Source organism: Zalophus californianus, chromosome 14, assembly GCF_009762305.2.
Source record: "Zalophus californianus isolate mZalCal1 chromosome 14, mZalCal1.pri.v2, whole genome shotgun sequence".
NCBI classification, from domain to species: Eukaryota; Metazoa; Chordata; class Mammalia; order Carnivora; family Otariidae; genus Zalophus; species Zalophus californianus.
The window spans coordinates 79,912,520-79,934,049 of record NC_045608.1 but is presented as its reverse complement, the minus strand read 5'-3'; the positions used below and the strand labels follow the sequence as shown (position 1 = coordinate 79,934,049).

The 21,530-nt window shown below is 33.2% G+C and overlaps 1 protein-coding gene across 5 annotated transcripts in view; it reads right to left on the bottom strand.

Annotated features, from left to right (window-relative positions):
- Positions 1 to 21,530, bottom strand: part of RELCH (RAB11 binding and LisH domain, coiled-coil and HEAT repeat containing) — a 103,802-nt gene that overhangs the window by 20,895 nt on the left and 61,377 nt on the right. For 3 of the 5 annotated variants that reach the window (XR_003516906.1, XM_027576092.1, XM_027576095.1), the window contains 10 exons: positions 21,248 to 21,388; positions 20,416 to 20,580; positions 18,464 to 18,611; positions 14,508 to 14,664; positions 13,605 to 13,728; positions 11,714 to 11,762; positions 9,611 to 9,690; positions 6,270 to 6,376; positions 5,211 to 5,310; positions 433 to 515 (listed from right to left, as the gene is read on the bottom strand). Coding sequence is in view for 4 of the 5 variants with exons in the window: in XM_027576092.1 (XP_027431893.1) it covers positions 433 to 515; positions 5,211 to 5,310; positions 6,270 to 6,376; positions 9,611 to 9,690; positions 11,714 to 11,762; positions 13,605 to 13,728; positions 14,508 to 14,664; positions 18,464 to 18,611; positions 20,416 to 20,580; positions 21,248 to 21,388 (1,154 nt within the window). In the remaining variant the exon portion in view is untranslated. The remainder of the gene's footprint in view (positions 1 to 432; positions 516 to 5,210; positions 5,311 to 6,269; positions 6,377 to 9,610; positions 9,691 to 11,713; positions 11,763 to 13,604; positions 13,729 to 14,507; positions 14,665 to 18,463; positions 18,612 to 20,415; positions 20,581 to 21,247; positions 21,389 to 21,530) is intronic. The other 2 variants (XM_027576094.1, XM_027576093.1) reach the window with 2 other exon arrangements.

Below are 21,530 nucleotides of genomic sequence, written 5' to 3'. Positions count from 1 at the left end.
AGCTGTGACTGAGGATGGGCAGGCAGACTCATTGGTCTTTCTTGGTTTAGTCACCCACACGAGACATTAAAATGTTAAGCCTTTGGTTCATGCCACTATACTTACTGGTAACAAATGTTAGTGAGATTAGCAGAGCATCCTTTCTTGGCTTGGAAGAAATAGTCCATCAGCATATTCTAAGTTTTGGAAATGTTTATTGAGAATGATATTAATGTATTCTTTTCATATATGGTCTCCAAATATGATGGTTGACATTAAAAAAAAAAGATACATGAACAGTATAATAAAGTTTAAAATCAAGTGAACATAATCCAGTATTATCATTTTAAAGAGATAAATATATTCTTTAATGGATTTAAAAGCTGATGGTTATTTCTTGACAGGCACATTTTGAAAGGGATGCTGAATGTAAAAGGCAGGGATGACACTTACATTTCAGGGTCACTGGAGAGAGTAATGAGAGCAGGAACAACCCTCTGAGCTACCAGAGTTTCATTCACCCCCTTCACCAATAGCTGATTGGTCAGCGTAGGGGGTATTCACAGGTGATGCATGGAAAGAGCAAACAGTGCCACGGGAAGAAAGGAACAACCAAGAGAAAGAGAGAAAACACAAATGCAAAACCAAAATTAGAAGCTAAGCAAATATTGCTACTAGAGTGCTTTATAAAGGCAGAGAATGCTTAGGAGGAAAATAAAGCTTAAATAGCCTAGCAGTCCGCGAAAACAGATTGTCACCAATTTTCAATGACAGTTTGTACTTTTGGTCAAAGTCTCCATGCAATTTTTGTGTTTAATTAAATGCAATTTAAAAGAAAGCTTTTCTTTCTCTCTCTCTCTCTCTCTCTTTTTTAATACTAAAAAGAAGATATATATGGGTTCTATGGTTAAAATTGTTGAAGTAAAGACCAACAAGGTACAAACTGGACTGCTTTTAAACCAAACTCAAATGGCTAGCAGACACCACTAAACTGCTTCTGATTGTTCTATGGCAAGTCAACTTAAAAATCCAGGATAATTCCAAACCTTTTACATCACATAGCCTTCTCTTTTGAGGTAGAGAGAGATAATGCAGCCTAAGTGGAAAGTATTACGTGTGGGAATTAGATCTGGGTTCAGACTCTACCTCTCCATTTATTAGCTATGCGGCCTTAGATATATTACACAATCTCTTGAAACTCAGTTTTCTCATCTGAACGTGGTGATATTGTTATCTATCTTAAAGGATCATTGTGCTACTAACTACACATAGTATACCTAAATATTGTGTCTGACCAAGATATAAGATTTATGATATATTTGAATAAAGAAATAATTAATTAAAAAATTGTTTTGGCTGGTCCAAGTAGTTAACATTTATAGTTTGTTATTTTACATTTCTCTAAAAGCTCAAATGAATGAGAAAATAAATACGATAAGCACAATCTGACCTATTTCCATAATCTAATGATAAAATCATCCATTTAGCCACCGACCCTAAATCTACAAAAAGAGGACAATATTGAGCAGTATACATTTTGTTTTTAAAAGGGCAACATCCTAATCCTACATTCTCAATCTCAGAATTTAAAAACAAATGAATCCTAAATGCTAATCAATCTGTCCACCTTGTAATGGATCTAGGCCTCAAGGAAGATGGAAGATGCTGTGGAATTTTTAGTAACAAAAACCTAACACTGTGTGCATGTTAACACATTCCTCCCACACACCATATCAGAGACAGCAGACCTCACTTTATGTGGGATTCTTAATTTTACAATAATCTATTACTATTTAACAACTGATTGACTTTAAAATCTACTTTGATATTCTGAAATAATTTTTATAAAAATACATGGATAATTAGGCTGGAATAAAATGACAAAAGCACTTTTGCTACTAGCTTAAATATTAAAGATGTCAAGTGGAAATAGGGGAAAGAAGTTCAAATACTATTAAATAAACCTTTTTTCTCTATACCACTTTATAAGTAAGATAGCTTAGATTTGAATCAGTAAAGTGTATCTTAAACTGTCTGCTATCTTGTGCCAGGCAAAAAGCATTAAAAAGGGGGGGGGGAGATAACCTAGGGGGACAGGTTAATTTTTCACTGCTCTGCAGTTTTACGTATAATTTATTAAGCTAGAAAATCAAAAAGCAAAATTTAAGAGCTATTGATTAGTATACATTTTACATAAATGTATTGTTTGATCTTTTTTTTTTTTAGATTTTATTTATTTATTTGACAGAGAGAACGTGTGCAAGCAGGGGGAGTGGCAGAGGCAGAGGGAGAAGCAGGCTCCCCGCTGAGCAGGGAGCCTGGTGTGGGGCTAGATCCCATGACCCTGGGATCATGACCTGAGCCGAAGGCAGATGCTTAACCCACTGAGCCACCCAGGCACCACTCATTTGTGAGTGGTCAATCAAAACAATCATTTGATTGTTAAACCTGGTGAGCTAAGTACAATTATTATCAGTGTTTTAACAGATGAAGAAACGGAGCCTTAGGGAAGAAGTTAAGTAACCTGTCCGGGGTTTTAGAGGCAATAGGCAGTGTTAGAAAACGGACTAAGCCACATCTGTCTCTCACAAGCCCCAGCGGTCTTTGAGCTGGCTACTTTACATGTTTAGCTTCCTTATTACTGATATGAGGAATCATGACATGAAGTTCTTTTCTGCATCTCTTGGGAAATCCATTATGTCACATGATAAAGTTTCCTTATAAATCAATTTCAATAACAATTTGTTACCTCAAAAAGTAACATATTGCCTCTTATTTCACAATGAGAATGATATGACTGATTGGGTTCCCCTTTTTGTCCTGCTATCTGAAAACTTAGAGCTACGTTTAGCATCCAATTTCATTAAGTATCACCTATTATGTTCCTAGTATATCTATTTCTTGCTTTCTTCTCAACAGTTTCTGGTCTCACATTAAAATTTTTCTTTTATTATAAATGTCCTGCTTTTTATGTTTTTATTTTGAATTAATTCGCTTGGTGGGGAGAAGCAGGCACAATTGTAAATTATAAGGTGTTAGTATAAAAAAACCTAATGAAACATTCAGTACGGTTTTGTTCAAAATAAGGTTCACTGACAAAAAAAAGTAACCAGTTTTTTTCAAGATTTGTTTATTTATTTTAGAAAGAGAGAGCAAACAGGGGGAAAGGTAGAGGGAGAGCAAGAAAGAGAATCCTCAAGCAGACTCCCTGCTGAGGGTGGAGCCCGATGTGGGGCTCAATCCCAGGACTCTGAGATCGTGACCTGAGCTGGAATCAACCACCCAGGCTGCCCCAAAAAAGTAACTTTAATTTCTTCTACTGATGACTTTCACTGGCATGATCACTGAAAATTTTTTTATCATAAATGAGTTTGAAAAAACATTGAAATAAATCTCTCAAAGTCGACTCAGAAGTTCATAATCAGCCTGAAAGAACACTGAAAACTGCTGGAGCATAGGTATAGTTTCCAACCCAGCACTGACTGCAAACATACAAACCAAACCAGACAAAAGCCACCTATAAGAAGTAAGACAGAAAGAACCCAAAAACAAGTAAAAAGAGAGGATGTTTCATTTTATTTACTTAAAATTATTTTCATTTATATGGCATGTTTTACCACTGCATACATAATTTGAAAAACAAATGGTTTAAGAGAAAGAAGTAGCTTTTAGGGTCTTAGAATAAAATCCTATGAGAATAGTGTATTAAAGACAGCTCTTTATATAAAAGGATGCTTTTTTCTTTCATGGATGACTTTTTTTCAGCACACTGAATAATCAAAAATTATACTCACAAGGAACTTTTCAGAACAAACTGAATTTTTAATTTGGCATTCAACTTGACAAAGAACACTTGATTACAGTTTTTTGGATCAAATATGTATAATAATGGAGGGAGTAACATGGACAGAGGATGTTCACCCTCCTGGGAAGACTGGAATTTTCTTTAGATTTCACAAATCCATTTTACATATTTAAAAGTTTTAGAAGATACATATTTTAAACATACCAGTGCTCTATTCTTCAAATGACAATTTATCTTAAATTGTGGAAAAATTCTGAAATTCAGGAAAAATTATCCAAAGCACTGAATTAACCAATTCTCTTTACAGAAATAAACGCTTTAAGATATTTTAAGAATCACCTGCATATTAGGGATAATTTTAGCTTGGATAAATATATGTTCCCTAAACTGTATGTTACTTCATGAAATAGCATGATTAGGGAAAAAAAAAAAAACAGTAAATGATAATGATAGTTAACATTTATTAACATTTATTTAGTTCTTATTATGTGCCAGACACTGTTTTAAGGGCTTTACAAGTATTAATTCATTTCATATTAACAAAAATCCTTTGAGATGGATTCTTATTATTATCATCTTCTTTGTGTAGATGAGGAAACTAAGGCACAGAGAAGTTTGAACTTGCCACTAAGTGGCAGAGACAGACACTGAACCCAGGCAATCAGGCTCTATGGCAAGACTCAACAGCAATAAGAAACACTCTAAATCAATTTTAGTCTCCAGATACAAGTTCTGGAGACATAAATCAATCAATAAACAAATGAATGGATGAATAAATAAAGCAGGTTATGGCATCATTTCCTTTATGATGGATATTTCAATTTTCAAAAGATAAGCATTTCAATTTTCATACTTAAGCTGGGTAGGTGGCTATTTAAGAACATCTAGTTAAACAGTCTCTTCTCTCTTAATAGGTCTACGGGCAGTTAATGTATAGGGATGTTATTTTAGATATGACATGTGAGAAAATAACCAAGTGGAAGTAATCGATAAAGTAAATATTTTCATATTTGCAATAATTGATTTTTTAATGTTATTCATGAATCCAACTATAATTTACAACTTTAAATATATCTTATATTGTTTTTGTTTATTTTAGTAGCCATTTTATCTCAATAAATAGAAAAGTATAATCAGAAAGATTTATATAGGATGGAAATTAAAATAAGATTTAAAAGAAAATTCGAGAAATAGAACTGGTAATAGAATAACATCCAAGGAACCAATAAGGCTAGAAAACATTCTTAAATATACCAAAGCTAAATTTCTGCCCCATCACACAGTACACAACTAGATACTGTTTATTGCTATAAAATATACATCAACATAACACAGTATGCAAAGCCTTTTTAAAAAAACATTCCCTTCTCCTTCTTCCAAAGAAAATCATTATAATCTGAACCGAGAGAAGCATTTGTTTACATACCTCAAACATTCTAGCAGCAGTACATCTCACAAGTGCTGAAGTATGGACAACACCATACCATAAAACAGTTAACAGTAATTCATGGTAGGCTGGATTTGCACTGAAAGATAAAACTCAGTGTTAAAAGTGAGGGCCACAGTGCCTTACTGGTGTACTGAAAAATACTACATTTATAAGTAATATTGATGACAAAAATATTGGCAAAACATATGAAATTATTCTGTATAGGTTTAATAGGTTACATCCAAGATTCTTTAAAAAAAAAAAAAGGAAGTCACCTTATAAAGCTACAAACTTAGCATATTCAGGAATTATGCTTTTAGGTTCTATAAACATTTGCAATTACGATAGAAATTTGAACTCTTTAAGCATAAAGGTTAAAATTTTAAAAAAAAAAAAAAAAAAAAAAAAAAAAGAAAATTTACCTAGGAGGAAAAAAAGAAAGAGCATTGGACTAAGAGTCAGATGGTAAGTCACTGTGGGGCTTAATTTCTACATCTATAAAAACTGGGGAAGCAATACATGTCCTTATTTATGTCGTATGTTTATTGTAGGATCAAATCAGATAAACTCAAATCATCTGTAAGGAAGGAAAGATAAGTTGGCTGTGAAGCCTATTCAAATTTAAGGCTGTGTTGCTATTAAGTGCAGAGATAAAACTACAATAGCAGCTAGATGATGTGATTATGAGCAGGATTAGGCAAATCAAATGGGACATAAAAAGGAGCTTAATGAACTGGCTTTTACTTGGGGCTACTTTTTTAGTTTTGGAAAACTAAATTTTCTTCAAATTTATTTCTCCAACTGCTTCAAAGAAAACATGTCTGTACTCTTTCCCCTATTCTTTTACCATAATATTTTACAAAATATTAAGAATGTATAAATAAGCAAAACCAAAACCAAAAAAAAAAACCAAAAACCTTAGGTCTCAAAACCCAAAAGATTTGGTGTGTATGCCAATATTTTTAGACTCAAATTATGTATCCTATAAATCCAATTTAAAAAACTTTATATTAGTAAAAAAAAACCAACAACACAACTATAAGCTATTATTTTTACCCCAGTTCCACAAAAGAAGCCTTCAGGCTATCAAGAGGAGCATGAGATAATGAAAGCAGGGTCATTACATCTTCTAAGAATCCAACTAACAGTTTTCGGTCTTCTTCCTACAGAGGATAAAAGACTGATAATGAATCTCTAAGCAATTAAGTAGAACCAAAATAATAATTTCCTATCCGTAATTAGAAAATTTACCAAATATGGGGAAATATCTAGTCTTAGAAGCATTTTAATTAAAGATATTTATCGAGCGTATCTATGACCACAATGGTATGAGGCAAAGACTATCTTGATTCATAGATTTCGACCTGTGGTGTCCAAAATGGTAGCCACTCACCACATGTGATTATTTATAATACTTAAATTGAGATGAAAAATTAAGTACAATAAAAGATTCAGTTCCTTGGCACTAGCTACCATTCAAGTGCTTAAAAGCCACATGTGGCTAGTGCCTTCATTATTGGAAAGCTCAGATATAGATTATGTCTGCTGTTGCAGAAAGTTTTATTAGACAGTCCTGGTTTAGAACATCATCAGGTATATTTTTAAATTAAAATTTATTTTTACCAATTTTAGTTCTCATTAATTTTGACACTAAATACTTAAATACAAACTAGTAAAAGTTATCCCCTAACAGAAAATCCCTTTCCAAAAAATTATCTTTGCAATGTCTTAGTGGTCAGAAGCTACATGCTTGTTGAAATATAGACTACTGTGTTAAGAGAAATAGTCACACCCTTGATTAAAAATTAATCTATATTTTCAAACTTTCTTTAATAAACCATTATTTTCATAATCAGAGAACAGTGTTTTCTTTTTTCTTATATTGTGTTTTATTAAGAATATGTTAATAAAAGAAACTCTATTAAAGAAACTAATTAAGAAAATGTCTGCTAAATTAGGAACATTAGAAATATAACTGTGTATGTTGAATTAACCTGAATCTATAAAGGAAGAGAATCTGACATTCTATCAGGAAATAAATATATAATAAATCAGAGTCAAGTTTTTTGTTATTAGGGATATATTAGGTCAACAATAAATAGCTTCTGAATATTAATAAATAGATCTATGAAGCATACTAGATTGCCACCTACCATTTTTTTCTACATAATAAGGTTCATTTAGAATGAATAAAAGATTGGCAAAAGTAATGATCAGCATGAACAATGACAGAGCAGTTTTAGAACACAACAGTGTACTTAATACAAAGCTTAGGACACTGACACACCAGCATCAGAGCAGCACTGGAACAGAGATTTCACCCAATTTTAGTTGCCTACTATATCAAACACAAAGTATACAAAAAATTGGAAAACAAACTGTAAATCTGAAAAACCTAAATTGTGAAATAAGAGCTATGAAATATACTTCTAAATGAGCACAGATTCTTCTAACTTGAAATTTTACTATAATCTTATTTCTCATTTTTAGAATCTCAAGCCTAAAAATGTATTTGATTCAAAATAGTTTTTGTTAACCAAAGCAAACAGGACAGTGACTTGCCCTAATAGAAAATTTTGTTTAGTAAGAAAAATAGTAACTGCTGGTACATGCTTCCTAAAACAAGTAACACTGGCAATCTATGCTAGCTACCTCAATTCACATTTTATAACTAGTTGAGAAGTTCTTATCTCTTTAGATGTCTGAACTTTACACAGTGACTCACAGACTTTTTCATTTATTTGACAAATCTGAGGGATTACTATAAGGCAAACCTTGTATTTGGTACTTTATGATGCTTTAAGATACTATTTATTGTCAAAATAAACATACTAACCAAACTTCCAGAGGTTAAAGAGAGAAAAAAAACTGACATCACACTTGCTATTATGCTGGTACAGCTTTCAAAATTAAAGAGTAGAAAGTGGTATCCACACTATTGTGCCTGACAGTATGCAGGGATTTAATCTCCATGAGTTTAAGAACAACAATACAGACAATCTATTAAGGTTACATGACTTAAAATATCCCACACACAGGGATATTCTGTGTATATTCATATTATGAGGCAGTCTTTGAAACTAGTGGTAGAAAAGAAAAGTTTAAAGGAATACTGTGCTACTTTAACAGAACTGGAGCTTTATTGCAAGGTATGTGATACTGTAGCACTATATTTTAAAACTGTAAGATGGCTCAAATCTGTTTTGGAAGAAGAGTACAATAAATATGAATTGTTATACTTTGAATTCAAAGGGCAAAAGAAACCTTAGGTATTAATTAGGGGAAAACTCAGAAAAAAGGTCTTCCTTTTTGATTCTTACACTCTGATTTCTATTTATTTTTTTAAAAGTAATCTCTGCATCCAGTGTGGGACTCGAACTCATGCCCCTTAGATCAAGAGTCACATGCTGTACTGACTGAACCAGTCAGGTGCCCCTCACATTCTAATTTCTAAAAATGCTTTATCCTGAATCCATACTTTCACTTTACTGGTGAGACCGCTGCACATTTAAAAATGACTGATATACCTTAATATAACACCATTTTATTTCCTTAAAATAAGGTTAAGTAGAGTGTGGTAGTCTGTTATATTGGTGACCCCCAATGAACCACACCTCCTAGTTCATGGTTGGGCCTGTAACTTGCTATAAACAAGAGAAAGCAATAGAATTGATGTGCTGATTCCAGGCCTAAGCCTTAGCCTAGCAGATGCTGCTTTTTAAAAGCGCTCTTAGGAGCCCTGAGCCACCATTTATTAAGTCTGGCTCTGCTGCTCCAGAGGTCCTGTGGAGACAGGGAGAAGCCCTAAGACTACATGGAGACTGAAGCTCGGTCACCCTCCCTAGCTGACCTCCCTTCCAACCAAAAAGTTGAATGCAACAACATGAATGACTATCAGCAAGGCCACAAAAGAGAGGCCAAGCTGAGCCAAGCCCAAGAGCAAATAAAAGGGTTATAAAAAGCCATTACATTTTTGGGAAAATGTAAGAAAAATAAAGTATTATTAAAAGATAGTTTGCTAAAAATGGTAAGAGTATAGAATTCTACAGCATTTCATAGTTTGCTCCACCTAATACATGTGCTTTGTTTGTTGTTTATGAAAAATTAATTATGAAACACAATGAAACTTTGCTAAGTAAGTGCAATCTAACATTCTAACAAAATATCAAGAAGTATACCATCTCTAAATGTATTTGTTCAGTGGAGATTTTACTCAGAGACTTATTCAAATATGCTCTCCACTATAAATTATTTACTGAATAAGACAAATATATAAATTTTGTTTTCCTTTATGGGTACCATTTTCACTTATACACATATTAAAAAGGCATAATGTTAAGTATCTTTCTAAATAGAAAGTGCTTTTACATTTTCTAGTAAAAGGATTTTTCCCTTACCTGAATATAACACGTAAGGACTCCTGTTGCGTAAATGGGGACGGTAGCTTTAGTGAGGACCCCATTTCCTGCTGAGGAATCTAAAATCATTAAAATAATTTAAAAAAATCTGAGTATATTTTAAATGCAAAGCAAAAAGTCACAATTCAAATTATATTTAAAATTCCAACTGGCTAGAAGGTTTACACTAAATATTATTATTACCCTTTGGAAAATAATTTTGATTAAAACAATATCCAATAGTTATAAAAATACAACTTAATACTTTTTATAAAGTCATTAGCATAAACATTTTTGATAGATGGGAAAGAACTTTAATAACTAAAATGAGGAAACACTTCCATTTCCATACTCAGAAATCAGAACTTTCTTGAAGTCTCCCAAGTGCCAGTCTGTATAAGCAGGTCTTCTTAAATTTTTATACTTTCAATTTATAGTATTCAGTAAAACGTAAAGGCACTTAGGTAAAAGGAGGCACCTAGATATGTATTATTTAATCTGCTTCTAGATCTGAGATACTACCTAGTTTCCAGGACTAGTCTGGTTCCAGAGCTCCTCCCGCATTCTCTATAGCAATTTTCAGCCAGATAACCCTGATTATTTTCAAAGTGGCAGAAGAAAGCATTTAACCCTAGGAGAGTACCCTGTGACCACTGTAAAATAAGATAAAATCACCTGTAGATGATTTCAAAAAAGCAATTCTAAAGATGATATGACATTATTTGCTCACCAACACCTCTTGCTTATTGTTCCTTAGGCACTATTTTAAGTGCTTTATATTTGCTTTTATATACCCCCAAATTATTTTTTTCTCTTTTTATATGGTTCTAAATTCTTTTCGGAAAGTAGTACATAAAGAAATTTAACTAACTTCCCTGAAGGAATTATAACAAAAAAGAAAGTTCCATTTTCAGAACAATTAGTATTTGAGGTTTGTTTATTCTATTGATAAGAGTAATGCTTTTTCTTTGGGGGGAATACTGATATTGGCTGAGTGTGGCTATGGTATTTGAGAGTTAAATCTGAGGTTAGGAACATAAGCCTAAATTGGATTCAGAGATACAGTCTATATATACAGGGATTAATAATGAATTCCTACACAACAGCTAAACATTCAGAGCTAACTGAATAATTCTAAAAGTTGTCAGTTTCTAAAATATGTAAATATTGGTTCACTAATTTATCATCAGAATTAATAACTAAACAGATAATAACAACTATTAGGCATTCCAAACATTAACCCTTTAAAATATAAAATTTGGGAAGCATCTGTCAAAAAAAAAAAAATCTCATGTTTCAGACTTAAAAGAAAAAGATTTACGTATTCATTCTCTAACTATGAGGACAGCCCAAGATGGAGTTTTCTAGCTCACTCAAATCAAATCACGAAGGTAGGCCTGGACTGAGATAAGAATTACCTATATATCCCAAATCAACCAAGTTAAAAAAAAAAAAGAGGGAGGCTATACATTTTCCCCTCTAACATTTTCCACAATTTACTCCTAGAAACTAGAAAAATACACAGGACATAAGATCCACACAGAAATGAGTTCTTAGGCCAATGGTGCTATAATCAGACTTCTTAAGTCAGATGAGTGAAAACTATCAACAGAGGGGCTGGAACTGCCCATTCAAGCATGTAGTTTCATTTTAAAAATGTATATGCATACCTTGCATTCTCTTCCACTATATTTGTTTAATTTTAAAAGTTTTAAATAACTAACTATGAATTAGAGGCCCTTTATAATTTTCAGTATCTTGAATATACCACTTCAAATCTACAAGGGTACAAGTACTCAGTTTGAGAAACTCAGTCTTGGGTCAATTTGATCACAAGGAACATAGATATTTATAATCAAATTAACAAAGATTAATCTCACTACAGTCTCATAGGAAAGAGATTAGATGTGACACAGTTATAAAACCAAGAAATAAAAGTTTCCTTTTCACGTATACTTGTTCGTTCATTTATACAATTTGCATATAAAGAATATAGTATTTTTCCTGAGTGAAAAGATTCAATTGTTTGTTTTTTTAATTTTATTTTGTTATGTTAGTCACCAGACAATCAATTGTTTTTAAAAGTAATAACAATGAACTTACCGATGTTTTCTTCAGACAGTCTTAAAATCTCCTGGAACTGAGGTTTTACCTACGCAACCCAAAGAAAAGATAGAAAAAGTTTTAGGTCCAATGGATCACTTGCTGATTAAATAAATAAGATGTTTACTACTACTGCTACTATTTATTTGTTTTGCTTTATAGACCAGTAGAGTGGTCAGAAATATAACAATTTTTAAGAGGCTTAGAATAAAATAAGAGTCAAGTTACTGAAAACACCGTTTAGAGAAAAAGTATTTTCAAAATCAATTCAAGTCAGTGAGTATTTCCTCAAGGGCCTTTGGTTTCCTTCACTAAATTAAAATAATTTCCAAGATGACTTTCAGTGCTCGAAATCACTATCTCCTAAAATGGAACTTGATTATAGAAAGATTATTTAGGTAAATATTATTACATGATTAGAATTTTTTTTTTAAAAAAATGTGTTTAAAAGGAATGAAAAGGAAATTCCATTCATTTAATGTATTCAATAAGTAACATATTCATCATGTAATATCCATCTGCTTAGATTTTAACTTCCTTAAAATATAAATTTAAACATCAAATACAGAATTATAATTTTTTGTGCTTACTTCAATTTTTTATTATTAACATTATCACAAATTTCAGATTTCAGGCCACTGAAGCCAACCACTTACTGCTAAGTGCTAAAGCAGACTCCTACTTAATTCTTTTTCTCTCTCTTTTTTTAATAATAGCTACTTCTTTCGGAGATGTCAATTTGCTTGCCAATGTTGATAACCATAAAATCAAATTATATTTAATAAGTAGATGTTAGTGAAAAATGTAAAATGATCCTGTTCTTCTACAGTGGCATCAAGGTCTGGTTTTTGCCCTCCTATCGGCAGGTCAGGCCTAACAACTTACATATTCAACTTAAACTGAGGTGAAGCCCCCTGTTAAAAGATTAATCTACAGAATCATAAAACAAAGACATTGAAGTGACTTCTTCATTTGACACACTGAAGTGACTTCTTCATTTCACATATGCCCAAACAACTTAATTATTTATTATGGGTCACAAACATAACATTATAACCCATTTTCTGAATTTTGCCCAGTCTGCTATACCAAACTATTTTACTTTGAATGTTTCAATAACTACAGAATAAAGTAATAGTTAATAATAAAGAGCTACACAAAATCCTTACCTTTTAAACGTCTTGATTAGCATCTGATTATAGTAACTGTATCTTTTTATGTTTTTATTAGGTCTCTAAAGAACTGACTTAACAATATACCAGCAAGACAAATGGATTAAAGAGGAAACCGGGATCTAAGGACATTCCAGTTTTGTCTAAAATTATAAAATAAATAAATAAAATCTTTAAAAAAAAATAACGTGGATGTGCAAATGTGACAAACTATAGTTTTGGTAGTGACTGAAAGATGCAGCACTAATCTCAAGTGTCCACGCTATTCTAACAGCTGGTATCCTTGCAGCAAGTCCTCTGTATAAGCTACTTTGGTTCCTCCATCACCTGAGGTTTTGACCCAAGTGTGCTGAGCAAACAGCTGCCCCTTGAATCTGGGGTAGTTGGTAAAGCAGGACAAGCACATTAAAGAATTGCAGTTGAGTTTCCTAAGTGATACTGTCTATGCTGGAAATCTTCAAGATATCCAGAGTGAGTAGATATTATATCCACATCTGGATACGAACTAAATTTAAGCTAAATCATCCGAAAACCAATAAAGATAAGAATATTACTGACTAGAATTTTCTTTTAAAAACTATCATAGTTTTCTAAGATATTAAGAGATAATTAGACTAAAGGAAGGGCTCATGCTTTTATTTACTCTGTTACAGCATTAATTAACACATTACATTTCTGTATCTCTTGCACATAAGAAAACATGGAATACAAGTTTTTACCTTAGTGTTTGTAAAAATTTTGCCAAATGTCCGGCAAAGGCGCCAGAAAAATCTGGAGAATTCATGGACACAGGCAGTTGAAGTAACATTAATTTTGCCAACTATTTCTATAAGTTGTGGCAACCTAAATGTGAAAGGAAAGAAAAATAGGCAGGGGATACATATAAATTACTGTTTCCTTGCCAATTTCTGAAACAATGCAAATGTAACAACCTCTTCTTTTGCTTTTCTTTTTCTTTTCTTTCTTTTTTTTTTTTTTAATAGGCTCCATACCCAGCGTGGAGCCCAACACGGGGCTTGAACTCACAACCCTGAGATCAAGACCTGAGGCTGTGATCAAGAGTCAGATGCTTAACTGACTGAGCCACCCAGGCGCCCACTGTTTTGCTTTTCATAGTCAGCAAAATTGCAAATCAAAGGAGTGGTTTGAGATGCTTTGAAAAGGTTTTAAGTTTATATTCTATTCTATAAACTTCTTCTATATTTTAACTGCTTGCCATAAAATATATGGAACCTTAATGGTAGAGTTCTAACTATGGAGTTAATGAGACACAAATCACTGGATTCGATGCCTCACATAAGAGCTTGGCTAACATGGCATCCATCTTAGCTTCAAAAATGAGAATCTGGATATAGTGTCAAATCCATCACCACTATTAGACAACAACAAGGCAGCAGACAGGTCGTTGTGATATAATACAGCAGCGCCATCTGCATAGATAAATATCTACATATCCAATGGTAGAAATCTCCTCTCCTAAAGAAGTTTACCACAGATAATGCCAACTTATGTTTTGTGATATTTTTTATATTTTGTCCCTCAGTGCCAAGGCTAAACATAGTGAGCTATCTTCCATTAAACTGACAGAGGTGTACCAAATGCATATGGAGGCCGTAACTTACAATTGATTGACAACCCATAGTAAAGTCTCCCAGCCTGTTGTACCCTCGTGTTCCAGCTGGTAATCATAAAGTTGTAGTAGCACTGCCAACTGCTCACGACTTCCAATTATAGTAGACACATCTTGAAGAGGCGACATAGGCCGAGGGAACCTAGTCACTATAAATAAGAGAAGCAAAGTAAATCATGTGAAAAATGGAAGTTTGTGAACTTAGCTGTACTGTCAAAAGGAAACTAAGATTCTGCTTCCTGATATTTAATTAGCTTATTATAAACTTTATCTATTTTTTTTTAAAGTAGGATCCACGCCCAGCATGAGAGCCCAGAGTGGGACTTAAACGCATGACCCTGAGATCAAGACCTGAGCTGAGATCGAGTCGGATGCTTAACCACCTGAGCCATCTAGGCGCCTCCAGCTTATTATAAACTAAATATAGGACTGAAACATAATAATCAAATAATTTTAAGAAAAAAGTAAAACAGATTCTTGTCACATGTGAACAAATTTAACAAATCTCAAAAATAAAGACTTTATGAGACTAAACAGTTAATAAACAAATACTGTAATGAAACAGTTTGCTAATGAAGAGTAAAATTTCATTTAGGTTAAATTAAAATTGGCCCAAAGATGTTAGCTAAAATATGCATTTGAATTTAATTTAAAAAAAATATAAATACTTGTAATTCCACCAGACTGTTTATAACTATGAAATAGTAAATATGATAAATATGTTTCCTTCAGGGAGTAAGGAACTAACAGATTAATAGTGGGGAAATAATGAATACCAGAGAATAATGGTATAAAATACATTAAAGCTTGAGCTGAACAGGTTTCTTAAGTAGTTAATCTCCAATATTAAATACTTAATTTAAAAAAATTTCCAGTTTGATAAACATTAACTTAATATAAAGTGTTAAAGCTGGTGACCAGAAAGATGAGGCAAAATGTACTATAAATATTATAACCAGGGTCCCAAGTACATACTTCAAAAATTTGGGGGAAAACTGAAGAACTTTTAAAATTATGTAAATAAAACGTAAAGATATAACCAGCATATTTTAAATCTGCAAACATATCAATAAAACTTATGATCCTATAGATCATAATAGATCCCAGGTTATTAAGAGAACACTTCTTGATGGCTATTAAATGAATAATGCATGCCAACAGCTCATTAACTGTTAGTAGGAAACTGCTAATTGCCTAACCACTCCTGTATAGAGGCTAACATCCTAAAAAGACACAAATAAATATACAGAATTGTCTCAAAACATATTAATGGCTTAATAATTATTATTAAGCTTAAGAAAACATGAAATACACAAAATTCAAAAAATGTTCAAAGACAAAATTAAGATGTCATTGTCTTTCTATGCTGCCCAAGGCTTTTAACAATATATCAAGGACAGATAAAGGTCATCCCTTGCTAGCCAAACCCTCCTATTTGCTATCATAATATACCAACCAACAAATAAATGAGTTTCGGTAACATGGTATTTCTCACTATCTGGGGTTTCTGCTTGAATCCTCACTGTATCTCAACCCAAGAATCAAAAAGATTTGGATTGTGAGGGATATCTGTACTTCATCTAGAAATAGATCATGTCAAACATATTAGATGTAATTTCAAACAGGGTTATATCATACTTATCTTAATCTGCTATACTATGATAGAATGAATGTTATTCCTTCAAAAGTACTAACAAATTATTGGGAAAAAAAAGGAACAGTTTCAAGTAAAATAGATACATCAAAATTAACTACAGGGAAAGTAAGGTCTAAAAAGATTTAAAGATAGGTCCAATAGAAGCAAAATAATGTCAAGAAATAAGCAATTACTTGGATAACTCAGTTATAGGTAAATAATCAGAATGGTTCAAGAGTCTCAAAACATTATTCTATTTAATAGGATTTTTAAAAATGTGAGGATCTAACTTATAACAATATAGAAAGGTCCCCAGAATGCCATTTTAATAGGCTGGCAAAATACCAGCATTTTATTGTCAACAAAATAACCACAATTATCCAGCAAAATAACAGTTGTTATGACTCTTTAATGTGTTTCCCTCTCAATAGAATGTAAGCTCTATGACGGCAGAAAGTTGTGTCTATTTTATTCATGAATGATCCCAAGTATTTAAAAAATAGTTCCTGACATAAGTATTAGCTAATGCTGTAGAATAAATTGGTAATAAAAATATTTGTGTGGGTTAAAAAGAAAATATTATTTTTGGTACGATGAAGATCTAATCACAAGAAAAGGTCACATAAACACTAAAAGAAATATATTCAGGATGTTAAAGCAGTTGTTTTGACAATTTTCATCTACTCTCCAGCACATGGTTGGCAACAGGCAACATTCAAGAGTTATTTGTTAAATACATAAATGAAGGAGTGATAGCAAATGCTATAGGTTGAACTATGTACCCCCCATAAATTCCTACGTTGAAGTCCTAAACCCTAGAACCTCAGAATGTGACCTTATTTGGAAATAGTGTTGTTGCAGGTAGAATTAGATAAGATGAAGTCATCCTGGAGTCGGGTGGGCCTTTAGTTCAATATGACTGATCTTATAAAAGGGGGAAATTTGGACATAGAGACAGACACACACAGAGGAAGCATGGAACGTGAATATGAAGGCAGAGATCGGGGTGATGCACCTATAAGCCAAGGAATGACAAAGATTGCCAGCAAACCAGCAGAAGCGAGGAGGGAGGCATGGAACAGCTTCTTCCTCAGAGCCATTAGAAGGAACCAACCCTGCTGACACTTTGATCTGAAACTTCTAGCTTTCAGAACTGCAAGACAATAAATTTTAGTTTGTGGTATTTTGTTATGGCAGCCCTAGCAAACCAATATGGCAAGAGAGAAAGAGAAAGAGAGGGAATTAGAAAGACAGGAAAGCCCCTAGGCAGATGAGGAACCTTAATATGTGAGAGGGTAGAACCTGAAGCAGACGGCTATGAATGCTTTAGGAAGACTCTTCTTAAAAGTCTGAATTTTCCTTCTCCTCAATAATATTTTAAAATGTTAAATTAACTCTACTCCATCCATTCTCAATTTTCCAGTAAAACAGACATTCAAACAGTATATACCATTTTTATGTTGTGCTTCGTGTATTCTTGGACATGACTTCATCCCCAAAGATTAAAGGCAGCCTATGGTTTACATGAAAACTGCAAAAACATTAAGTGTCTGTTGATGTTCTCAATGTTATCATTCTTTTGTCTATCAGAAGCCAGTAAGAGACATGGACAATTTCACAAATCTGAAGAAGTTGCAAAGGGATCTCATACAGAGTAATAGCTGGTCTATAGCCATTTATCCTGGGTGTTGGGTGCAGTGGGGTTACTAAGTGCCACGGATCAAAGGTCTCTTACTAGTTAGGTGGACACTGAGAGAAGAGAATACTGGCTTTTGCTATCAATGTCACTATTTCTGAAACTAAGGCATATTCCTTCTTTGGAGGAAAAAAAAAATCTGCTGCAAATGCTTATATTCCTGTCAAGGACAAGTAGAAAAGAGTAATTACATTTACCTTCCCCTATTGAAAATAAGATGAAGCAGATGGGGAAGAAAAAAATATAAAGAAAGTGGAAATGACAAGCTTCATAAACTGGCACTAGTAACTATTCAGTGACCTTTTCATTGATTCAGCTCTATTAATGAAAAGAAAACTTACTTCAGCTGCTGGAAAAAAAGGTTATCGAGACTATAGATTAGGAATGGAAAGAAAGTACAAATATTATAAAATAATACCATGAAGCTTCTTCATAAAAGATGAAGCCACCATTTAACTTAGCTATCATATAATCTATGACCACAAGATTCCACACATATATTTTAGTAATTATGCTGTCACATAAAGTAATTTTTAGAAGTTTAAACAAAAACAATTCTTTGGGAAGCTAAGTTGCTAATATTCTACATCTTCCTTCCATAATTTAAGTTCAGTACCTTCTATCTGTGGCACTTCACCATGAAGCTTGGCTTTGCTGGAGAAAGGTGCATTCTGCAGCACTAATGCAAAGAGAGATGGGATCAAGGACTGCAAAGCAGAAAGATACATGTGCAGCTTATGTTCATCCAGCCCGTGCTCTCCTTCCTGAAACATAAGGAGGTGGAAGCTAGTTTTAGTTTTCTGAAATTAGGTATTTATAATGCTCTTCCTTTCTGTGGCAATGAATAAAGCATTTAAGGATCTGTATGGTAGACTCACAGCACAGCACCTAGTGGAGATGTCCATGAATCTTTTCTTAATTTCTCTAAGTACATGAAAATGTGAAGAAGCACTAAGGCACTATAAAAGTAATATAATTTTTTATGTGGAAATCTTTAGGGTGACATCAGTCATTTGTATGAAACTGTTTCTACAGGCTTTTTTTCTTTTAAGAGGATCTTATCCTTTGAAATTTTATAAGTCAGGATAAAGAAACTAAAGTGAGCCACAGGAATCATTTTAAATGTTCAACTGTTAGATCAGCAGCAGCACTTGCTACTCTCCTTCTCCTACTTCTGGTCTCCTTTTACAGATTTGGTGGCATCTGTATTTGCCAGCACTGAAAGCACTTTAAAATAATTCAACACACAGATGAAATGTGGGAGAAAAAATTTCAAAAGGAAACAAAAGAAAGATAACAGAAAGAAAAAAAAGAGTAAAAGGATCGGTATGGTACAGAGAAACCAAATGTTAAAGTAGAAAATAGAATCATTAGAGACAAAAGTGTTTACTGCTATTCAAATCCACTTGAGATGTCATTACTATGTTATAAAATAACAACTGTGTCAGAGATACCAGATATATGAGTTACACACTATCAACTAAATTAGTTAATCTCTTCATGGAAGAATTACTACCCATGCGGAATACTGCACCCTTAATAGCAAAATGGAATTAACCATGTTATGAAATGGAACAAGAAAAACAAAGGTATGGATAATTTTTAGGTAGAAGGAATGCAAACATTAAAAAAAAAACACTTTAAAAAATTTCCTAGGTTTCATAAAAAGGAGTACTTCGGTCTAGTTGTCCATTTATAGTTTTTTTAATATCCATTTTTAAATTTATAGAAAAAAATCCAAATTTTTAAATTAAATAAATACATGTGGATACATATAAGACTGCCTACAGAGTAGTTACTATACAAGAGCCTTACAGATTCTTTAAAATTTGGGGGTAGAACGGGTAAGAGTTTGGTATCAGTGACCCATACCTGTCATTTGACAGCTGTAAGACCCTGGGCAGGTTCCCTAAAAGCTCAGTTTCCACACCGAAACCAAAATACAATTCAAAGAGTTATAAGAATGAAATAATATGTGTTATTTAGAAGGTATATACCCTAATGCACATAATAGGCATTAAAGAAATGTTAGTTTTTCTTCTCGACTCTAAAGGGACTTTTTAGTACAAAAAATAAATCAAGAAGTTACTATCTTTTTTTCAACTTTTCTTCATTTCTTTTACTCGGGGGGAAAAAAAGTTCATTTTAAGAAGTAAGGAAATGAACTACTGCAGTGAAGTAAACACAGTTAAAGCATTTTGAAATCGTGTAAGTAAGAAAGCTTTAGAGACTAATATTTTGGTTATCTCTGCATTCTGGGAACTGGAGCTGGTATGTCACCTAAAATCTTTAAATCTTCAGAAGAGACAAGGAAGAGCTAGCTTTCTGAATAATGTACAAGTGAGTTCCACAAAGGTGCTACTTCATGCCCTTTCTCGTCTGGCTTCAGCAAAGCAGAACTTGCTCAAATCTCTCTTGGCTCTAATCCAATAAAAATCTTTAATTGGTAAATTATTAGAATGTTCAGCTAAGTGGTACTTTCTGTCTTTGCTCCCCAGCATTCTTTCAAGATGACTTAGAACACACTTTTACATTTCTATAAACTGTATACATAAAGAAAGCATTTACCCTGAGAAGTTTTTCTATCTTGTTCAGCAATGTAGGTATAAGATGAGACTGTAAATTTCCAAGTTCTGTAGTCCAGGCAGCGTAGGCTGGTAAAAATACTTGATGTGTTGCACTAACTACCCTTTCTGAGGGATCACCCAAGGCTGACAGCAACAATTCAAAACCCTGCCGAAGAGAAACAGGTAAAATTTAGATTTTTAAAAGAATAAATTTCCAAAAACAAAAAACAAAAAACCCCGCAATAAAAAGCAGTTAGTATACACTGCAGTACACTTAGAAAACATTTTAAGCAAGAAAGCAAGCCATCCATAATCCTATCCTTCCCGTTTTTTTTTTCTTTTAAAGATTTATTTATTTGAGAGAGAGAGAGAATGAGAGATGGAAAGCACGAGAGGGAAGAGGGTCAGAGGGAGAAGCAGACTCCCTGCTGAGCAGGGAGCCCGATGTGGGACTCGATCCCGGGACTCCAGGATCATGACCCGAGCCGAAGGCAGTCGCTTAACCAACTGAGCCACCCAGGCGCCCATCCTTCCCATTTTCTTTAAAGAAAATGTCATGTATCCATTGATGTGGAAACCAAAGAGAAAAGGTGGTAAACATGGCATGCTTGTTGCCAATTTCCTGCCACAAAACTATGACACAGATTGTAAATGAATCCTAGCACTCCTTCATCTGAATTGAAGTAAAACCAGGCAGCCAACTGCAATTGGTTAAAGCTGACATACCGGCCATCCCTACTATAGATTATTGGGTAGCTGATTCAGAGATCTGGAATATAAACTTATTTGGAATTTTATAATGGAGTAAATGGGGTTCATTCTGAAAAACATACCTGTTGATATTTGTCTGGATCATCAATGTATCCCATAATGATACCGAGGCTTTTGATCACAGCTTCTCTTACTAAATCTGCCTTATCTTCCATTAACATTTGTTGCAACATCGAGAGAACCAAGGAGCTACGTATTTCTTTCTGAAAATAAATAAAAACATGTTTTTACTATTTATTTTACAGTAGCAGTAGAAAAGCATTGAAAATAAGACAGACATCCATATATTCAAAATCCAGATTAAATATATTCACATTTTGTTTAAGTCTTCATTTTTCAAAGACA